At 49.2% G+C, this 20,689-nt stretch overlaps 1 protein-coding gene across 7 annotated transcripts in view; it reads left to right on the forward strand.

Annotated features, from left to right (window-relative positions):
- Mroh7 (maestro heat like repeat family member 7) overlaps positions 1–20,689 on the forward strand; it is a 61,464-nt gene that overhangs the window by 10,954 nt on the left and 29,821 nt on the right. For all 7 annotated transcript variants that reach the window (XR_010043195.1, XR_010043196.1, XM_063236546.1 and 4 more), the window contains exons 2-5: positions 6,945–6,979; positions 7,704–8,991; positions 17,847–17,920; positions 19,868–19,939. Coding sequence is in view for 5 of the 7 variants with exons in the window: in XM_063236546.1 (XP_063092616.1) it covers positions 7,785–8,991; positions 17,847–17,920; positions 19,868–19,939 (1,353 nt within the window). In the remaining 2 variants the exon portion in view is untranslated. The remainder of the gene's footprint in view (positions 1–6,944; positions 6,980–7,703; positions 8,992–17,846; positions 17,921–19,867; positions 19,940–20,689) is intronic.

A 20,689-nucleotide genomic window follows, 5' to 3' on the forward strand; every position in this document is an offset into this window, starting at 1 on the left:
CAAGTGCCCACCCTGGGCCAGGCACTATGATTGTCCTTCCTTCGCCCTGTCCCATCAGACGTGTTAAGACCTGCAAGGCTTTGTCATGCATGCCTGAAATCCCAGCATCCGGGACGCTGAAGCAGGAGGATTGCCAGCCTGAGCTACAAACTGAGATACCGTTAAAAAAAAAAAAAAAAAGAAAAGAAAAGAGAAAAAGACTGGTGTGGCCCCCGGGCTGTGAGACTTGTTAGGGTCTGTGAGACTCCAGAGCGCTGTGGTTTTGTTTGGAGCTCGGAATCCAGGCTGTTGCCTAGACTTTGTAGCACTTTTCCTGGGGGCGGGGTAGGGAATGCAGCAGTGATGGAGGGAACCCAAATGAGAAACTGGAAGATGTGATGTCACCGAGCAATTCGTGACCTGGGAATCTGTGGCATTGTGGGGAAAACTGGGCTGAGAGGACCTGGGTTTGAGTCCCCCCTTTACCACGTATAGAGACAGACAGAAAGAAAAAAAGTAGATCAGTTTGGCTTCACAGCTTTCGATCCCTGCGTAACCAGAAGGGACCTGCTGGGCCATCAGGGTCTGACTCCCGGCGGGGCTGCTGGCTCTGGCCTTCCTTCCCGAGGCTGGTGGCAGAGGCTGTGCGGACTTTCTGCGCCCAGCAGCCATCTGGGAAGCTTCTGTCTGTGACACTGCCTCATGGACACTTGGTACTTCTGTCTAAGAAGTGCAAGCCAGACCAGCGGATGTGAAGTGACACCCACTGTGGTTCTGACTCACATCTCTGATGATTAGTGACCGTGAGTGCATTTCCACGGGCTTACTGGCCGCCTGTGCACCTTCTGTCTTCTTCGCAGAAATGTTTGTCTGAGTTGCTTGCCTGATTTTGTCTTCACGGCTGTGGGTCAGGTGTCAGGACACAGTGGAGCTCTTCCCAGTCCTATTCAATTTTGTTGTTGTTGTTTATCTGTTTTTTGAGACAGGGATTACTAAATAGCCCAGGCTGACTTCAAATTTGCAAGTCTTTCTGCCTCAGCCTCCAAGGGCTGGGATTCTGGTATATACCACCACACCCAGCTTGCCCAGGTTTTAATTGGGTTGTCTTTTTGTTGCTGTATTATAAGAGTTCTTTTATATTCTGGACATCAGACCTTTATATATTATATGATTTACTAATATTTTTCTCAGGCTGTAGGTTACCTTTTTATTTGTGGATTGTGTCCTTAAATGTATATAAATTTTCATGAATTGGAATTTGATGAATTTTTTTTATCTTTTGTTGTTTACGCCCCTGATATTGTATCTAAGAAACCACTGCCATGTTTATAGGTGGTGAAAGCCCTCTGAGAAGCTGAGAAAGGAGGAACACTTAGTTCAATTCCTGGTACCAAAAAGCAAAAGAACAACAAAAACCAAACCAAAACAAAACAAATATCAAGCTCAGCCTGAGAAATTTAGGAATTTAGCAACGTCTCATCTCAAAATAAGAAAAGGGTTGGAGATGTAGCTCAGTGTGACGGCCCTGAGTTCAGTCCCCAGTGACCTGCCCTCTCCTGCCCCATCCCCAAATCCAAGGTTATATCGATTTACATTTATTTTTAAGAGAATAAAACCAATCAAAACAAAACAGTAAAAGTGATACAGGACTTCAAGACAATAATGCCCCTTGTTGTCTTCATTTTTTTTGTTTGTTTTAAAGATAGTAAAATCCAACAAAACAAAACGGGACAAAGCCAATCAAAACAAAGCAGCAAAACTGGTACAGAACTCCAAAGCAGGATACTAGGAAAACGACAATAGCTACCATAGTATATCTTGTTACTTCACAATAATTGTCCATTCCATCAGGTATAGCAAAATCAAACCAAACCAAAATAATATAACCAATCAAAACAGAATATTGAATAGAGCAAAACAATCAGAACAAAGCAAAACGGAGAGCAATATTAGGTTTCAAAGACAAGACAGAAGGAAATCCCCCATGTTTGTTATATTGCATACTGTCATCCTCCCAAGAGATGCTGAGACTGCCGGCCCCAGTCCTGCAAAATCAACCAAACTCTTGCTATCTTCAAAAAAGCTGCCCATACCATCAGACACATTAAAATCAAACCAAATAAAACAAAAGAAAACCAATCAAAACAGTGAAAGTGATACAGGATTTCAAAACAAGATAATAGGAAATCAACCATAGCTGCCATAATGCTCCTTGTTATCTTCAAAAGAGCTGACCATACATCAGACCTAATAAAATCAAATCAAACAAAACAATGAAAATGATACAGAACTTTAAAACAAAATAACCGAGAATCGACAATGGCTGCCATCTTCCCCTTTTAGACATTTCTTCTCTTTCACTTCATGATATCTATTGTACATTTTGGATCCCATCAACTCCTTCAGTTTTTTGTATTAGGGAGGCAGCATGATGGTCACCTATGCGAGTCCAAACCATTTTGCCCAAAGCATGATCACAAGTTGCAGCTATTTACCAAGTCTTGTGACTATCCTTCTTTATAGCTGAGTAGCTTTCCATTGTATGAAAATGCTGTGTCTTTCTTATCCACTCTGTGGTTGATGGACAAGCTAGCCCTGCTTTTTCTGGTTCCCTGGCACACGGAGTATTGTTTTTCCTCCTTTGACTTTCAATCTATGAATTTTCTTTTGAGATAATTGTTTCTTGTATGCTACATATTGATGGATCTTGTTTCTTGATCCACTCTGCCTGTGTTCCTTTTTATTGGTGAATCAAGACCTTCTCCATCAATGGTTATGGCCAGTAGCACTGGTTTGTCTCTGCCATGCATTTCCCCCCCGTTCTGTTGGCTCCCTATTCCCCTCTTCCTCCATTTAATTGTCTGCCCCACTCAGTACTCCCTCTGCTGCTGTTCCTAGGACTGTGGTCATCTTTATCTCTCTAGAGTGTCCTTCAGTACTCTTTGTAGGTTTGGCTTGGTGGTCATGAATTCCTTCAGTTCTCTGTCATGGAAGTATCTTATTTCTCCATCAGTTTTGAAACATTTTCAGGGTACATTAATATGGGTTGGAAGTTGTTTTCTTTTAGGACTTGAAATACTTCACTCCAAGCTCTTCTTAACTCGATGTTTTATGTTGAAAAGTCTGTTGTGATCCTGATGTATTTTCCTTTATAAGTGGTTTGTTTCTTTTCTTTAACAGACTTCAATATTCTGTTCTTGTGCTGAATTTCTGGGATTTTGATTATTATATGTCTGGGTACAGATTTATTTTGGTTATGGCTGTTTGGAGTTCTATATGCCTCACTTATCTGTATGGCAGATCCTTTCCCCATGCTTAGTAAGTTCTCAGCTATTACTTCTGTAAATAGTCTCTTTATATCATTTGTGTTAACTCTTGCTTTTCCACCGACACCTATCATTTTTAAACTATTTTCTTGCAGCTATTGAATTGTTATTTCCTGGTTCTTTGTTATTTTTAAGAGATCTTTCCTTTTGTGATCACTAGCTGTGATCCTGTCTTCAAGGTATGAAAGTCTATCTTCAGTTTCTTTCAAACTATTTTGAAAGCTTTCAATGCAGTTTTTAATTTCCTGGGTATCTCTTTGAGTCTCTTTCATGCATTCCAATTCTTCTCTATATTGTTCATTCCGAGTTTCCTTCATTCTCCTATACTCTTCTTTTTTTAAATCTGCATCTTCTCTAGATACACTCAGCAACTCCTTTATTATGTTTGTCATTTTTTCTGATCTGATTTCTTTTACAGCATCATGAAGCAGTTTCTTTACTTCAGCTGCCATCATTCCAGAAACTGCAGGTGTCGACTTCCTCTCTCATGTCCATGTCCCCTGGACTTGTTCTATTTGAGCTGGAGGCCAGAGATCACCTTTTGCTTGATCATCTTGACGACATTTTCCAGAGTTCTTCCAGATGAGAGGAATGTAGCTTCCCACATTGGTTACCCATCTACAGTGTACGGGGATGGGCCATGTACCTGGGTTTCTCCTAACTTAGGTTCTCCAGTAAAGATTTACTTTTATAGCTTGTTTTCTAAGAGTTTTGTAGTTTTTTTGTCTTGCTGTGCAGCTCAGACTGGCCTTGAACCCACTGCAGAGCCCAGTGTTTGAACTCCTGCCTCAGCCTCCCAAGTGCTGGGATTCTGGGATTCAGTATAGGTATGCTCCACCATGCCTGACTTACTTCCTTTTCTTCTTCTTCTCCTTCTTCTTCTTCTTCTTCTTCTTCTTCTTCTTCTTCTTCTTCTTCTTCTTCTTCTTCTTCTTCTTCTTCTTCTTCTTCTTCTCCTCCTCCTCCTCCTCCTCCTCCTCCTCCTCCTCCTCCTCCTTCTTCTTCTTCTTTTTCTACTACTCTCTTCCTCTTTCTTTTTTAAACTGGAATTGTGCTCAGTTACTCAGACTGGCCTTGAATTTGTGAACATTTTGCCTCAGCCTCCTAAGTAGGTAGGACTGTGGGCATATAGTGCTTCACCTGGCTCTTTAATCTAGTTTTGTTTGTTTTTGTAGTAGTGGGGCATGAACCCAGTGGCACTCTACAACTGAGCTACCTCCCTAGCCCTTCTTTATTTTTTGAGACAGGGCTTGCTAAATCACCACATTGCCCAGGCCAGGCTTGAATTTGTGATCCTCCTGCCTCAGTCTCCTACAGTGCTGAGACTATAAGTGTGTACCACTTGACCTAGCTTCGTGGGCTTTTAAAGGAAGGTCGTAGAGGCTCATTTTGGAACTGGTTTGTTGGGAGCTGGGATAGATTCAGGAACTCTCACTGCTGAGACGATTCCAAGATTCAGCCTGGAGGTGATGGGCTCTGGATTTGGGAGGTGAGCATGGCTGGAAAGACAGGAGAGACTGAAAACTGTCCTGCTGCCAGAGTTAGCAGAATTTGACCAAATCTGGGTGTGGTGAGTGAGTGTTGCCAGGGAGGTGCTCTGCCTGGCTTTCTTTCAGGATTGTGCTAGAATCTAAGGAGGTCTCCTGGTGGGGGGTGGGTTCTCTAGGTCTGAGGTGCTTGGCATGAGACACTGTGCAAGTGTACATGTGTATAGCCATGGTGGCAGGCGTGCCTGACACGTCACGGTCCTACACTGAGAAACTAGAATTCATGGTTGGCTTCACCCTGTGGGGGTTCTATTAACCCCCATCCAGGGCCTAGAGCTGAGTGCTGAGGTCAGTGTGAGAGGGTGGAGCTTGCACAGGAGGGCCTGCTGGATGGCCAGGCTCTGCCTTGCCTGCTGGGGACAAAGGTCAACATACAATTTGAAGCTGTCAATATGAATTGAGTTCTTTTAGCATCCTGGGTCCCATCCAGTGCCCCAAAGCCCCTGCCACTCTCCATGCATGTGTCCAGTAGAGAGGTAGCCTCTGTGACAGTCTCTGTCCCAAGGTTCTGAAGGCCATTGTGGAGGAGAAGGGGGATAGGGGAGCAGGAGATACAGGGGAAAGCTGACCTCTTCTCATGGGAGAGGAGAGGTGGCCAGGCTTGAGCCTTGTGGTCTTTACCCAGTGACCCAGCCGGTACACTTGCCTCACCACTGGGCTCCCAGGAGCCTCTGGCTGCCTGGGATGCACCACCCAGGTTTCTCCATCCCTCCTGAAAATGTGTTCCTTCCCAACTATGGTGTGTGTGTGTGTGTGTGTGTGTGTGTGTGTGTGTGTGTATGTGTGTGCATGTGTTTGTGTGTGTACGTGTGTGTACATGTGCCTGTGCACATGGAGGAGGGGTAGATAAGGAAAACCCAGGCTCCTCTTCAGTCAAAGAATTATGAACATGAAATTAAGTCCGAGGCTTTGGCAAGGGTCTGTGAAACCAAGGAGGCCTGACATCGTAGATGTGTAGCTTCAGGACAGAATCTCCCATGGGTGCTGCCAGTGGGCACATATTTCCTGCTCCTAGGGCTGAGGACACAGGCTAGGAATGAAGGCAGCTCCTGCAGGGTGCCTGGCCTGACTCTGCCCTCGGTAGAACAGAGTGAGTAGCTATCACTTAGGGAAGAGTTGACAGTCACCCACTCCCTGCTGGGCGCTGTAAGTCCAAGCTCCCTGTGAGACAGAGATTTACACCCTGGAGGAGGACAAGGGTAGAGCAGGAGTGTTTCTTTCCCAGGCTCACCCAGGCTAGTAAGAGGTTGAGCTGAGATCTGAGCTCAGGCCTGCATTGTGATGCCACATTGATGCTCGTTCCAAATCCATACTACTAAAGACAGGTGCAGAGCAAAATGTGTGCAGTGAGCAAATGACCACGTGAAGGAGTCATTGCATAAATGAATGTAAAGGAATCCATGAGAACGTGAACAAGCGAGGGAATGGGTACTCGGTGAAGAAGGGATGAGGGGAAACAGTGAATCCAAGCTTCGCTGAAGCTTCACTGCATGCCGAGTGCTCAGCTAGACCTGGCAGAGGACACGGTGGATGTGTGCTTACTCTATGGAACCAACTGTCTACAGGAAGCCAGATGTGTGTGCAGGGAAGGGGACAAGAACAAGAAGCCCCGAGAAGTGCAGGTGGCCCTCACCTGGGCAGAGGCTGCCGGGCCTGCAGAGGGGGACTCTGGGAGCATCAGATGAAGAAAGGGAGGGGAAGGGATGCCAGCTGTGGGAACCCAAACCTAATCAATGGGGCAGAGAGGGAAAAGGGCCAAGAAGGGCAAGGGGGTGGGAGCCAGGTACACAGATCTCCATCCTAAAGACCAGGGAAAGCTACGAGAGGATGGGCAGGGCGCGCCATGGTGTGTTCGTGGCTGCTTTGAGGGCCAGTGAAGTGGATGATCCTCCTCCTCCTGACCTTTGCCTCTGTGTAACAAGGGAGCAAAGATACTTGATTTCCAGGAGTCATGTGTGTGTGTGTATGTGTGTGTGTGTGTACACACGTGTGGAGCAGAGAGCTGGTGCATCCTGCCTGGCCTGCGGGCTGCTTAGGAGGAATAGCAAAGGTCACTCTTGCCCTGACTAGGCTTCCTTCTGCTTCCCCCCAGGGGCCGGCTCCTGCTTGAGAACATCATGCTTGCAGGTGAGCTGCCCCAAGTCCTCAGAGGAGGTGAGCCAGGGTGGGGTGCAGCGAGGCTGGCAGTCAGAGACCTGGGTCAAGCAGGTTCTATTTTCCATCATGGCATCATGCCCTCTTCCCCATCACCTGCCTCACCCAGAATGGGCTGGATGCCCAGGGCCAGAGGCAGCTCTGGGAGGTGGCTTTGAGGCTGAAGATTAATCCTAGCGGCTTCAGAGTTTGTGTCTGGCTTAGAGCATCCTGAACTCCCAAGCTCAGTGATCCTTGCTGGTGAATGTGGTCACCAAGTCACACGTGGTCAGCTGGAGTAGGTGACCTGCAAGGAGTCTCCTCCGCCCTCCTCCTGCCTTCAAATGGAAGACAGTCCTTGTTTCTCTGTTTTCCAGCCCCTCTTGGAGCCTGGTCCTTTGTGAGGACCTAGAATGCCTACGGTCCACAAGGCATGGTGTTCTTGTCACCCAGAGCTCATCACTAGCGAGGGGCCAGTCACTTGGGAGTCGAAGGAAGGAAGGAAGGAAGGGGGACAAGGATCCTCCCAGGAGCAGTGGGAGGTTATGGAGGAGGCTGCAGATCCAGGTTGCTTCCTCTGAGCAGGCCCTGCCCTGAGGGCAGGGTATGGCCCAAGAAGGGAACCATCACAGGAGGCAGGAGGAGCCTGCCATGGGGTGACAGGAAGGAGGGAAAGACGTGGCAGCACAGCGTGGCACAGCTACATTCTCTCTCTCAGGAGCACCACAGTGAGTCAGCCTGCCACTGGACTGAAGGGGCAGGGGTACTGGGAGACCTCTCAACACACACGGCAAATCTCATGCCCTGTGAAGACCCAGAGATGACATCAAATCTCCAGCCCTGCGAGGGCCCAGGCCTGGGCTTTGGCAGCATCCCTGGGCCTGACTCTGACACAGCCCTCACCCCTAACTCAGATCGGCCCCTGAATCCTGGCTTGGTCCTGGCTCCAGACCTGAATCCAACTCTGAGTCCTGAACCAGGGGAGGTCCCTGGCTTACTAACTGATGACACCCCCAGACTTACTGGCAGCAAGGCCACAACTCCAGTCTCCCTCCAGACCACCTTTTCCTATTGTCTGGTAGCTCCGGATCCAGACGTGAATCACATCTCCAGGCTGGACCCACAGGAGTCCCCATCTCCAGCTGTAAGCCCTGCTCTCAGCACTGGCTCTCTTGAGACCACCGATCAGGGCTCCAGGAACCCCTCTGAGCAGAGTTCTGAGGAGGCACTCCCGTCCCTCTCGGGGAGCAAGGTTTTTGAGTTGGGTCAGAGTAACTCCAATCCTTCCAGGCCTTCGTCAAACCCATTTGTAAGGCTCCCTTCCAGGGAAAGCCTGGATCTGAGCCACCACCTCTCGAGGCTGGGCTCACGAGCGCTGCTCCTGTCCGCCTCTGACACATCTCTGGGCTCTGACTCCAGCCAGCCGCCAGACCCGGGTAGCCCAAGTGTCTCCAAGCAGAGCCTGAACATCACTGCAGGTTCTTGGGGGGCCCTGATCCGAGACACAAAGGAGCCTGTCACTTTGGTGTCCCGCAACCTGTCTGAATGTGTCCTGAAAGGAGCCTTTGGAGCAGCCTGGAGCGCAGCTTCCCAGAGGATGATTGGCGTAGCTTTGAATGGCCATTCCCGATCCAATGTGAACATGAGTGTCATTCGGGCCTCCAGCCTGATGCTGATCCCGAGCTCCAGTGATTATAGCAGACTGCACTCCATCACCCGTGGGCCCCAGTCAGCCTGCTCCCCACCCTCGTGCTTGACCCTGGTCCTCGGCTCCAAGGAGACCCTGAGCATGGGCTCCAGCCTCTTGATCAGTGACACCTCCACCCTGACGCTGAGCAGCCCACAAGATGGTTCAGAGGACAGCGGGATCTTCACCACGCCCCTGAAGAACCCAGAGAGTTGGGGTGAGGGGGCCAGCGTGGACAGAGCCCAGGTCTCATCGCCGCCACCGACCACCTCTGACCCCAGGAACCAGGACGCCTCATCCTCCAGCTGCCTCCTTGAGGGTGAGTGGAGTTGGTCCTGCCTAGGAGACTGCTGTAGCTGGACCCTCAGGGAAGGGCCGGGAGGGGAGGAAGGGAGAGCACATGACAGGATGATACACAGAGACCTGAGGGACAGAATGAGCCACTGACCTCTCTGAGTGTGGCACCCCATCAGGCTAAGGCTGTTTAACAACTGTGTCTCCTACACCTCTCTCTCTCTCTCTCTCTCTCTCTGTCTCTCTGTCTCTGTGTCTGTCTCTGTGTCTGTCTCTGTCTCTGTCTCTGTCTCTCTCTCTTGCAGTGAGGTTCAGGCCCTTGACCCATTCAGCTCACTGGGAAACTTAGTGCTCCTAACTGGAACCTGCATTATCCCCTGAAAAGTAAACATTCTGGAAATCTACCCCCTCCACCAGCTTTTGGTGCTATAAATATCTTCTCCCAAGAATTCTCTGTTGTTCACGTACCAATCATATATTGTGATATTTATTTACTTATTGGTACCAGGAATCAAACTCATGACCTTGTGCTTGCTAGGCAGGTGCTTTGCTGCTGAGCTATACCTCTGGCCCCCAATATTATGATTTTTGAAAAATTACTTTGGCTTGGTAAATATGCACAGTATTTGTGTTCAGGAGGGTGAGGAGTCTTGTTTAAAATCTTTGACTTAGCTATTGGGAGACCTCCATTTTTTTGGTTTCATACATTTCAGAGTACATTTATCTAGAACCTCAAAAAAGAAAAAAAGCTGGGCATGGTGGCTCTCGCCTGTAATCCCAGCACTCAGAAGGCTGATGCAGGAGGATTGTTGTGAGTTCAAGACCAGCCTGGGCTACAAAGTGAGCTCAAGGCCAGCCTGAACTTCATAGAGACTCTGTCTCAAAAAGACAAGAGAAAAAGAAAGCCTTACTAGTATTTTATTAGAATGTGCTCAGTTTAGCTACCTATTCAGTTTTTTTTTTTCTGTAGGGCGCATACTTTACTAGAATTTTAAAATTCTCCATAGAGGACTAGTGCTGCCCTTGATGGGTTGACCCTAGAGATTTAGAGTTTTTGCTGGTATCACAAATGTTCAAGACGAGTGCAAACTACAGCAAGGTTTTACAATCACTAAAAGCAGGAAGGGAAAAAGGCTCTGCTGAGCAAGTATGGGCCAAATAAAAATGTGAAGGAAAGAAAGGAAAACTAACTACGCTCTACAGTGTGAAGGGCGTTGGAGTAGAGACCTCGATGTCAGCTGCCCCCTCACTCTTTGAGTTTTTGAAAACAAATGTTGATAAAAACATAGCGAAATGGGCCTCCTAGTGAGTAGGTGAACTACCTACTAGTAGGCTTGCCTGAACTACCTCCCAAAACCTCGTCTAAACACCAAACTAAACAACCAAACCGAACCAAACCACCACCACCACCAGCAACAGCAACACGAAGTTGGAGGTTGTGTAGTGGTTGTTGCCAGCCGTCTCGCAGCCAGCTGATTGTGGCTGCCCCCCTGAAGAGGGACGTCAGGTGCACAGGCACCCTGTCCTCAGAGATGAGCAAGGCAGGCCTCGAAGAGGAGGCCCTGCTGCGAAGGGTCAGCTCTGTGAGCACCCGCCAGCCTTCTGTCCTGGGCAGCTGCCTGTTCTGCGTTTGTACCAGCAGTGTAGGAGACATAGGAGGGATCCATTTTTCTACGTTTTTGTCAACATTTGTTTTCGGTTTTCGCTCAGGTTTGTTTTTGTTTTTCAGCGACAGTGGTTTGAAGCGGTGTAGGATGGTAGCTCACTGTGGTTTGAGTTGCACATCTCTAATGACTAATAGTGTGGGCCACCGTTTCCTGTGCCTACTGGCCATATGACATCTCTGCAGAAGTCTCTGCACGACCCCTTTGCCCGCTTTTGAATTGCTTTGTCTTTTGTCATTGAGTTGTAGTCCTTTGCATATTCTAAGGATTGTTCTTTTGTCAGACATGCAACTTAAAAATATTTCCTCCAATTCTATGGGTGATCTTTTTGATCTCCTGACAAGCATTCTTTGATGCACAGAAGTCTCTTTCTTTCTTTGCTTCACCTTTCTTCTTGGCTTTTTGAGACAGCTTCTCTTTATAATATAAGCTGGCCTTGAACTCACCTTGTAGCACAGACTCACCTTGAACTCACAGCAGTCCTCCTGCCTCAGCCTCCTGAATGCTGGTGTTTTAGACATGTACCACCACACCTGTCTATAGTTTCATATATACATGTTAAGAGTTCAATTTTATTTCTTTTTTAGCAAAAAGTTTCCTTCCCAACTTTAAAAACTGGTATATTACAAAAAATTGTCTGTTCCAGAAATTGTGGTATATTACGTACAACATCAAATGTAATATATTGTTTACAAAGCTGTGGGCCCATTTATTAGCATTGGAAAACATTCCTTCAAAAAAAGAAGGGACCCCTGAATATTAAAGCCTCATCCATGCCATGGAAACTTGGGCCCACACTTTGCATCTAACAGCTACACAGCAGAATGACAGCTCGGAACCAAACTGGAGAAGGAAGGTGCGCGAGCATGCGCAACGTTCCTGCCTTTCCCAGCGAGGTTCTTGGGCGCCGAAACGCATAATCCCTGGTAAAGCTGCTTCCCACCGCTTCACCAGGCGCAGCCGTTTCACGACCAGCTCATTACTCAAGTTCTAAGAAAATCTCCTGGAAAACTGGGGCGATCCTCCCCTACCCCGGCCCTGTGGCCTGCAGAGAGGGGCCAGCGGGACAAATCGGCCGCTAAACTTGCGGCCCAGCTGGCCTGCATCAGGCTCACACATCGCGCTTCTCACTGTACTCCGGCAGGGGGCGCTGGGGCGCCGCGGGCGGCGATGCAGTCCTGCGCCTGCGCAGCTCCTGCAGCCTCAGTCTGCAGAGCGCCCTGACCCCCGCGTGGCTTCAGCCGGTGCCACGGAGACAAGTTCATCTTCGTCATCATTTTTAAGTGGACAGTTCACTAAGTGTCTGTGCAGGCATCACCGCCATGCATCTCCAGGACTCTGTTCATCTTTTAAATCCTATCACCTCTCGACCTTTTGGCTAAGATCAAATGTAGTATCTTTTAAATCTTGTAAATCTTTAACAGTCTTTAAAAAGCAGTTTTCCATTTCACCTCCCTGCCCCAGGCAGGCATCACTCTTTCTCTCCTTCGACTGGGGCTTGACACATGCCTAATAGCCCTGCTTCATTCTTTGGACCTGAATATTGTTTTCCCAGTACTATTTTTTGAAAATACTAACCTTTACTCAAGTAAACAGTCCTTAGTATTTTATTCAAAATATTGGCCATATATATGACTATCTATTTGGGGCTCTCTATTCAGTTTCAACCAACTACTTGTCTGTCCTGATGCCAGTATCACACTGTTTTGATTACTGTAGCCTTGTAGTAAGTTTTAAAAACAGAAGTATGAGTCTTCCAATTCCAGGCTTCTTTAAAGATTGTTTTGGCTATTTAGGGCTTTTTTAAAAAAATAGGACCATTTTTATTACTAAATTTTGTTTCACATTTTTTGTTGTTTTAGATAGGGTCTTGCTATGTACTTCAGGCTGGTCTGGAACTCACTATGTAACTCAAATTTGGCCTGGAATTTGCAGAGCTCCTCCTGCCTCAGTTTCCCCAGGGCTGGTATTACAGGTGTGTACCATACCCAGCCATTTGTATTATTAGTTAAAAAAAATTTTTATCTGACTTTATTTCCAAATACACTTTCCTCGGGCTGGGGATATAGCTCAGTGGCATAAGTGATTGCCTGGAAAATACAAGGTCCTGAGTTCAATTCCTGGTACCAAAATTAAAAAAAAAAACTTTTATAGCGCAAATACATGTTCTTAAAAAAATTTAAAAAATAACCAATACACTTTCTGTGAGATTGACAAATATCAGTATCAGGAAAGCCAATTTTACGTAAAAATACTACATTTAATCTGGAGTAGCTATATTTATTTTTGGTAACATAAGTGAAATGGCAGTAATTACACAGCAAATATAAGGCAATGAACATGAAACCAAGCCCTGTAGCTCTGACACGTCTGTGTGGACTTGGCCTCCTGGCCAAGCTTGGCTTTGAACAAATGGATGCCTGCCCTGAGCTCCACCGGAGAACTCCGAGAGGGGGAGAGATGGGAAGCAGGGACTGGCCAGAGCTGCCTGAGGCTGACAGGTGACAGCCACTCGTGTTCCTTGTAAAGCAGCTACACGGAAGTTGTGACTCTCAGAAGTTACCCACGGGGTTGGGGAGATGGCTCAGCGGCACAAGAACCTCCCTGGCAAATGCAAGGTCATGAGCTCAATCCCCAGTAACAAAAGAAGTTACCAGGGGTTTCTGTTTCTGCACAGAAGCATGAACTCGAGTGACCACTTAGCTCAGCGTGGCGCGTGTCAGGTGTGGCTGGGAGGGAGGTGCTGCAGGGACAGAAGTGGGAAGGGTCTGCCCGTCGGATGTCCTTAGTGATCGTTGCTTGCTTCTAAATACTGATAGCTTTAAATACTGGTTTGTCCTCTTAGGTAGATTATAGACAAACGGGAAATGCCAAGTAAACACACACTACAATTAATAAATAGCTCTTGGAAATGGACTGCACGGGTTTCAGAGATGAGGCAGCTGCTTCAGAAACCCCTCTCCCGCCTCTCGCTGTGGTCTTGGCTATTCATCTCGTGGACCTGGAAGTGCCAGTCTTTTCCAGGATCTCTGTCTTTGGGCTTTTGTGGCCCCAGCTTCCTCGTGGCCAGCGCCCCGCAGTTGCTCAGTGTCTGCCAGACCCTTCCGGCTCACAGCTGGGAGCATGGCTACTTGGACAGGAATGCTCGGCTCCTGGGCCCATTTTTCTGGGGTGTTTTCTAAAGTACCCAAGAGTGCCGATGAAGACACATCGGCATCACCCTGTGGCCTGGGTAGGCAGGTGGCCTCGGGTGGTCACCATCTTTGTGCCCAGTGGTGTGGCACAAAGCCGTCCACTTTGTATCCTCATTCGCAGCTGCTGCGTCACCTCAGAGTCAGGGCAGGCTCCCTGGGAGCTGGTCCCTGTTGGAGGCTGTGACCCAGCGAGTCCTGCAGCACGGCTGTATCGGGTGGCCTTATTTCTTCTGTGGCAGCCACAGCCGTGGCTCACAGATGAGCCGTGAACCCGCAGAGCCAGGTGCTCCTCTGACAGAAGGCCAAGGGAGACATTCATCTCAGGACACTTGGGCAAGGACCCTCACCCCCAGGCCGGCCTTTTCATGCTGAGGACCCCTGAGCATAGGGTTGCAAGCTCCAAGATGAGGGGTGGGGACGTAGGAGAGAATGCAGACTAAGGAGAAAACTGACAGATGGACAGATAGTGAGGGACTGGGGGCCAGGGAGCAAGATGGGTCCAAGTGGCATGGCCCGTTGGCATCGTGGAAGACAGCTTTTCAGATCACATTAACCTTGTAAAAGTCTTTTTAAGGTGTATCGTGGTGGTAAAACGTGGACAGTGGGAGGGAGTCTCAGGTGTCCAGCGTGGGAAGCCATACACTGGGCAGCAATGCGGGAGAGGAGGGCTTCTCCCGGCAGCTTGGGAGGCCTGGTGCCCCTCAATGTCATCACCCTTCTCCTGGGCCGGGGCTCTGCCCACGACCCCGACTTTTTTTGAGGGGTCTTCCTGTTCGAGGCCAGGTGTGTTGGCCAGGGCTGGTGGTCTTGGCATTGCTGGCTGAGTCTGTGGACACTATGTAGTAGCAGCCTCCACGGCCACCTCAACGTGTTTGCAGACACTGATAAACGATGCATGAAGGGCAGAATCATTCCACTGTTGAAGACTACAGCCCGAGAGACAGAACTGCTCTTTGAGTTTGTCACCATAGACCAGATTTTGCTTGTTCTTGAATTTATGGACAGTGTACTACTGTAAAGATTTTGAATGTGACTTTTTTAGAATCTTTTTTTTTTTTTTCTTTTGCGACAGAGTCAGTCTCACTGTGTAGTTCAGGCTGGCCTTGAACTCACTATGTAGCCCGGATTGGTCTTGAACTCATAGTGATCCTCTTGCCTCAGCCTCCTGAGTGCTAGGATTACAAGACTGCACCACCACATTGTTTATTCTTTTCACCCCCTTTCTGGCTTTTAGGTGGTGCTTTTCTTCCCTTTTCCTCCTTTTATTGTGTGGAAATTATAAACTGTGCTCTTAATGATTCCGAGGAGCTTTAATGTGCATATTTGACTAATTTTCAAGGTCCAATTTACCCAACACCAGTATCTTCCTCTCTGATGGTTTGAAATTTGAAAACACACAGCTGGGCATGGTGGTGCATGCCTACAACTCCAGTGCTTGGGAGGCTGAGGCAGGAGGATCACATCAAGTTCAAGGCCAGTCTGGACTGCATAGTGAGTTCAAGGCTAGTTTGAACTATATAGCAAGACCTTGTCTCAAAGATAACAACAGCAACAAAGGATAAGCAGCAGAACGTGCCGTCCAGCCAGTGTCCTTGGGTTGCCCAGGTAATAACAGTTTCTATTGCAGTTCCAGTGGCTTCTGACTCCTAGCAATGCTAGTCACCGTGATGCATGTTGTAAGAACCAATCAAAGGCAGCCCTGTAGTCTGCCTTTGTACGTCCCCTCTCAACTCCGTGAAAGCCTCTAGCTCTGGTCCTGGACCTGATATTCCGGGACCGATCATAGTCAGGTCCCTGTGGTGTAGATAAAGCTGCCTCCAAATCCTGTGTGTCATTTGGGTGTTTCTGCCCGCCTTTGCCACACAGAGGAAATGCTAGACGTCAGCTATATCAGGTTCGTGTTCCTGAAAGTCAAGGAATGAATTCTAAGGAACAACGGAGGTTAAGAGTAGGAAGATTTATTGGGGAATAGGAATGGAGGACAGGAATAGCTCCTGAGAGACAGGAGTCCCCCACAGTGGGTTGCTGACGAACCCACTTCTACAGGAGTCGTGAGGTGGGTACAAGATGGGACAAAATTATGGTGTAACAGTCAGATTACAAGTATAGTCCTTAGTAATCTCAATCCAGTAGTAGCTAAGGCATATGCGTGACCTCATTAACCATGGAGGATAATCTGTAGTGTTAGTCTCAGTGAGTGGAAGAAAAAGGCCCACCACTAGTGAGCTAATGGTTTATTTATCCAGGAATCTCGGAAGCGGGGTACCAACAATCTCGAGCTTCCGTTTACCCCTTTAGGGAAGGGTGAATCCGGCCACTGTGTCCTTACTCTTCAGATGACTTCCAGCCACAGTTGTGACGTGTTCTTATCTTCTGCACTGACTTTCTGGAGCCCAGTCCTGTCTGACTGCCTAGAATTTTTCTCCCTAACTCAGCAGTCTACAATAAAAAGACTTAAGAACACTTTAGGCCCACTTAACTCCCTCTTTATATCACTCATCTTTATGTTTGCCCAGATAGTAACCTCTTTTGGTCACCTCCACTGTTTATCTCATTGAAGAACTTTCTTTTGAAATTAATTTCCTTTGGCCTGGAAAATAGAGTTTCTTTTAATGAACTTTCCAGTGGAAAATGTCTCTGAAAACATCTATATTTTGTCTTCATTCTTTTAAAGAGGTTTGTGTGCCTAGATTTAGGTTGGTCTGATGGTTCTCATGGACATGGAGATGATATTGGTTATCTTATTGTATTTCTTCTGGAGGCTCCTGGTTGTGTGTGTGTGTGTGTGTGTGTGTGTGTGTGTGTGTGTGTTTCTGTTTTTTCTTTTTGGTGGTACCAGGGATTGAACTCACAATTTAGGCCACTGAGCTAAATCCCCATCCCTAGTATGTGTCTTTTTGAGACAGGGTTTCACTAATGCAGGTCAGGCTTGCCTTGAACTCACTTTGTAGTCCAGTCTGGCCTAGAACTTACAGCGATCCTCCTGCCTCAGCCTCCCAAGTGCTGAAATTCTAGGTGTGTGCCAGCATGCCCTGCCATTGTCTATCTCACTACTCAAAATGTCCTTAATTGGAGCAGGGGCCTCCTCCTTTGTGCCCCCTCACAGGTGCCCATTACCCTTTGGGCCTTTCTCATTTCATGATGTAAGTCCTCTCAGACTCATCTGGACCTCCTCTGCCCAAAGCCAAGATCTGTAATTTTGTGTGCCTGGGGCCTTTTCTAAAAGCCAAGGTCAGGCAAGCTGTGTTCACTTCTCCACACCTCATTCCAACCTCCAGCCCTTGCAGTCTGGGTACTTCTGGAGTTCAGGCTTTCCCAGGCTTGGTGACCATGGGAGCACAAAGATCTGTTCTCCTGTGTCCCCTCGATTCCCATAAACAAAAGGTCTTTATTGGCACTGCTCAGTGAGCGGCCCTGCCTGGACCAGTCCCTGCGGCTGGGCATGCAACACTGTCTCTGGCCAGGTGTGGGTCCAGAACAGGATTGGGAAGTCCACAGAAAGATGGGGCTGTTTTGCCCAAAGAGGCGGAGGCTTGGGATGGGTGGACTGCAGATGCCCAGAGTAGGGGAGCACAGGGCTGAACACTGGGAGGACTGAGGAGCAGAGTGGCCTGCACAGGGGGACTGGCTGGCCGCCTCCACCTGCAGGCAAGTGGCTCAAGGAAGAGAGCCTGGTAACAAGTGGACACAGCAAGGGCGCTGGGCGGAAAGTGCCCAGGCCCCCAGGGAAGCTGGCCTGGGGCTGAAGGCAGTGTGTGGCCAGAGCCTGGCACCAGGAGTGTGCTGGAGGCCGGGCTTTGAGGGCCAGGGAGGCGGGGCCTGGGCCCTGTAAGGTGGGGTCCGTGTGCTCCAAGGTGGAGCTCTCCAAAGGGCATCAGGGAGGAGAGGCCTGTGAGCAGGTTTGCACCCCGCACTGCTCAGTCTGGCTGTGGGGAGTGAGCCCTGGGTCCGTGGAGTGGGAACCACCGTGCCAGGGTACCCCATCCTTTCCCTCTTCTCTCCCACGCACTGGTGCCGTGCAGGAGCCTCGGATGAAGTGACCAAATCTCCGGAGAAGGTGCCAGAGAAGAAAGAAGATGGCAGTGAAGTGGCCCTGGTATGGCTGGCCCCTGCTCCCCAGGTGCCCTTCCCCACTCCATCCTGCACCCCAGCCCCACTTCTATGCAGTTCTGCCCCCACAGAGCCCTGGCTCACACATTCCCCTGGCTCCTCATTTATCGCTTAGAAACCAGGCTTCCACTCCTTCGGGGTTTTGTCTGTCTTACTGCTTTATCCTCAGCATCAAAATCAGTGCTTGACACATACTGGGTGCCTTCTTTTTCTGCAGGGGAGTTGACTGAGCCCAGGGGTGCTTACCACTGAACTGCACCCCTTCCGTCACTGAGTAGCCCAGGCTGGCCTCAAACTCATGCTCTTCCTGTCTTCTGAGGATCTGTGATTATAGGTGTGCGCCACTGTGCCCAGCTGAACAGTTTTCAAAACATTTGAATGAACTGTGGGAGGCTGTGATGGGGACAAAGAAGCTGGAAATGGCTTCTTGAGGAAATGGGCAGGCTGGACCCAAGTGTGGGGGCACGAGCAGCCTGGGAGGCTAGGCCCGCTGCGGATGCACAGCATCTGCTGGGCTGGACAAGCCAGGGGACACGAGTATAGGAAAGACCAGCAGGTGGAGTCTGGAGGCACAGCACTCCCAGGCCAGTAGCCAGATTCCTCCTGCCTCAGCTTTACCTGATCAGAAAGGTGCAAGATAGGTCACGAGGGCAGATGGAGTGTGGCTGAAGAGGGTCCTCACTGCTGTCACTCTTTTTGGGGGACAGATAGATCCTCCCCCAGTGTTTTTCTGTCACTTAGGGCTCAGCCCAGCCTGTGCTGAGTTTCCCTCCAACTGCTGCTGCTGCCTGACACCCCAGCCCGGGGTGCCATGGGGCCATGGGTACCGGAGAGCAGGCGTGGGGGGGCTGCCTACTCAGGACGGGGCCTAGACTTGCTCGGGGCTCATCTGCCCACACAGTGTAGATGGATTTCCAGGTCTCGGTGTGTCAAGAGTGCCACTCCCCTCACAGGGCCTCACATCTTCCTTCCTCCCGCCTGGGCTTCCGGGCAGCGTGGCAGCCGGGCCAGGGAAGACCCGAGTGCCCTGACTGGCTGGAACTCCTCTTTCTTTCCTATGTGAAGCTCTTTACTGATTTTGTAACATAAGATGCCCCATCCTAACCAACATGCTTCAGTTAGTTGCCAGGTGATAGTTCTGGTTGCAGTTCCCGTTGCTTCTGTCTCCTAGAAATGGCTGGTCACTGTGATGCACACTGTAAAAACCAATCAAAGGCAGCCAAGTCCTCTGCCTTTGTGCTTCTCCTTCCTCCATAAAAACCTGCTGCCCTGGGCCCTTGGGGCCTGATATTCTGGGAATGATTCTGATCATTGCTCCTCAGTGTAAAATAAATGCACCTCTAAATCCTGGCTGTCCTCTCAGTGTTTCTTCTTGCTGTTGCAATGTCATGTTTATCTTTTCATTCCTCGAATGATGAGGACTGGTAGTTGGCTTACCCGTTGCTTAAGGAGTCCCCTTTCCCAGGAAGAGGAGAAAATCTGATTGGCATGTCCTGGCAGCTGGTGGAAGCACTGCTGATGTGGAGTTCCAGCCTGAAATGTTGGGGTCCTTTCTTTTCTTTTTTGTTCTTCTTGAGATAGTCTCGCTATACAGTTCAGGCTGGTCTCTAGCTCACTTTGTAGCCCAGGCTGGTTGGGGTTAGAAGCGTGTCATCACTCCCAGATATTGGGGTCCTTTCTGTTCTGGCCTCAGTGGAAGGAAAAAAGCAGGTATTCTCTGTCTTCAGCTATGTGTGAGCTTCTCTTTGCTCTGGCCTCAGGGGTCTACCCTCCCGCCCCTGCCCTGAGGTCACCCAGGGACCCTGTGTGAACCTGGCCTTTCCCTTGAGCCAGCGCTAGGGCTGGCTAGTAGGAGGAGCAAGTACGGGCTGGTCTCTAGAGGGCCACAGCTGAGCGACTCTCACCCTGTGGCTCCGCCCTCTGCTGTCCCCAGGTGGAGAACGCTGTGCCACAGGACCTGCAGGGAGCAGAAGGAGAGAAGAAGATGCTGATAATGAAGATGATGGTGCGGAGCCCCCTGTGGGCAGGCAGAAGTCCTGAGCCCACCAGGCAGACAGGAAGCAGCTGCAGGCCACTGAGGAGGAATCACCTGGGCCCTTGTCTGAGCCTCCCTTCCCTTGAGGGGCCTGGCCTCATCCTCCTTCACTCACAAATGGTGTGAGGATGGCTGTGTCATTGACTTGAAAGGACATAGCCGCTGGGGAGTAGAACCTAGTGCAGCTGGGAGCAGCTTTTTGGTTTCCTTTCATTTTTTGAGACAGGGTCTTGGATATAGCCAGGGCTGGCCCTGAACTCATTATGTAGGCCAGGCTGGTTTTGCACTGACCCTCCCAGTATTCTGGAGGCTGGTATTACAGGTGTGCGCCACCATGCTCAACCTTGTAAGAGTTACTTAATAAATATATTAAATGTATTAACATATCCCCCCCCCCCCCCCGTCAGGAGTTGCTAAGTGCAGTTTTTTCTCAGAAACCTACCAGAATGAGTTGGGTTAGCCACTAGAGGTCACAAATGCATATAATATTTGGCACTTTGCCCCTTAAAGCGGGGGGGTGGGGTGGGGTGGGGGGAGTGAGACTCCTTGGCCTTCCTACTGCATCTGAGGACCTCCCGGAGGCCTATTGTGTACAGGTGCTACTTGAAAGTGAGGAAGACCGAGAAGAGGCTTTGAAGCACCCACCCAGACAGTTTCTGAGTTGAGCTGGGTCCTTCTGCTCTGGGCCTCTTCCCTGGTCCCCAGGGCCAGGGTGGGACA

Source organism: Cavia porcellus, unplaced genomic scaffold (assembly GCF_034190915.1).
Source record: "Cavia porcellus strain 051 isolate PalLab524CR breed Dunkin Hartley unplaced genomic scaffold, mCavPor4.1 scaffold_25, whole genome shotgun sequence".
NCBI classification, from domain to species: domain Eukaryota; kingdom Metazoa; phylum Chordata; class Mammalia; order Rodentia; family Caviidae; genus Cavia; species Cavia porcellus.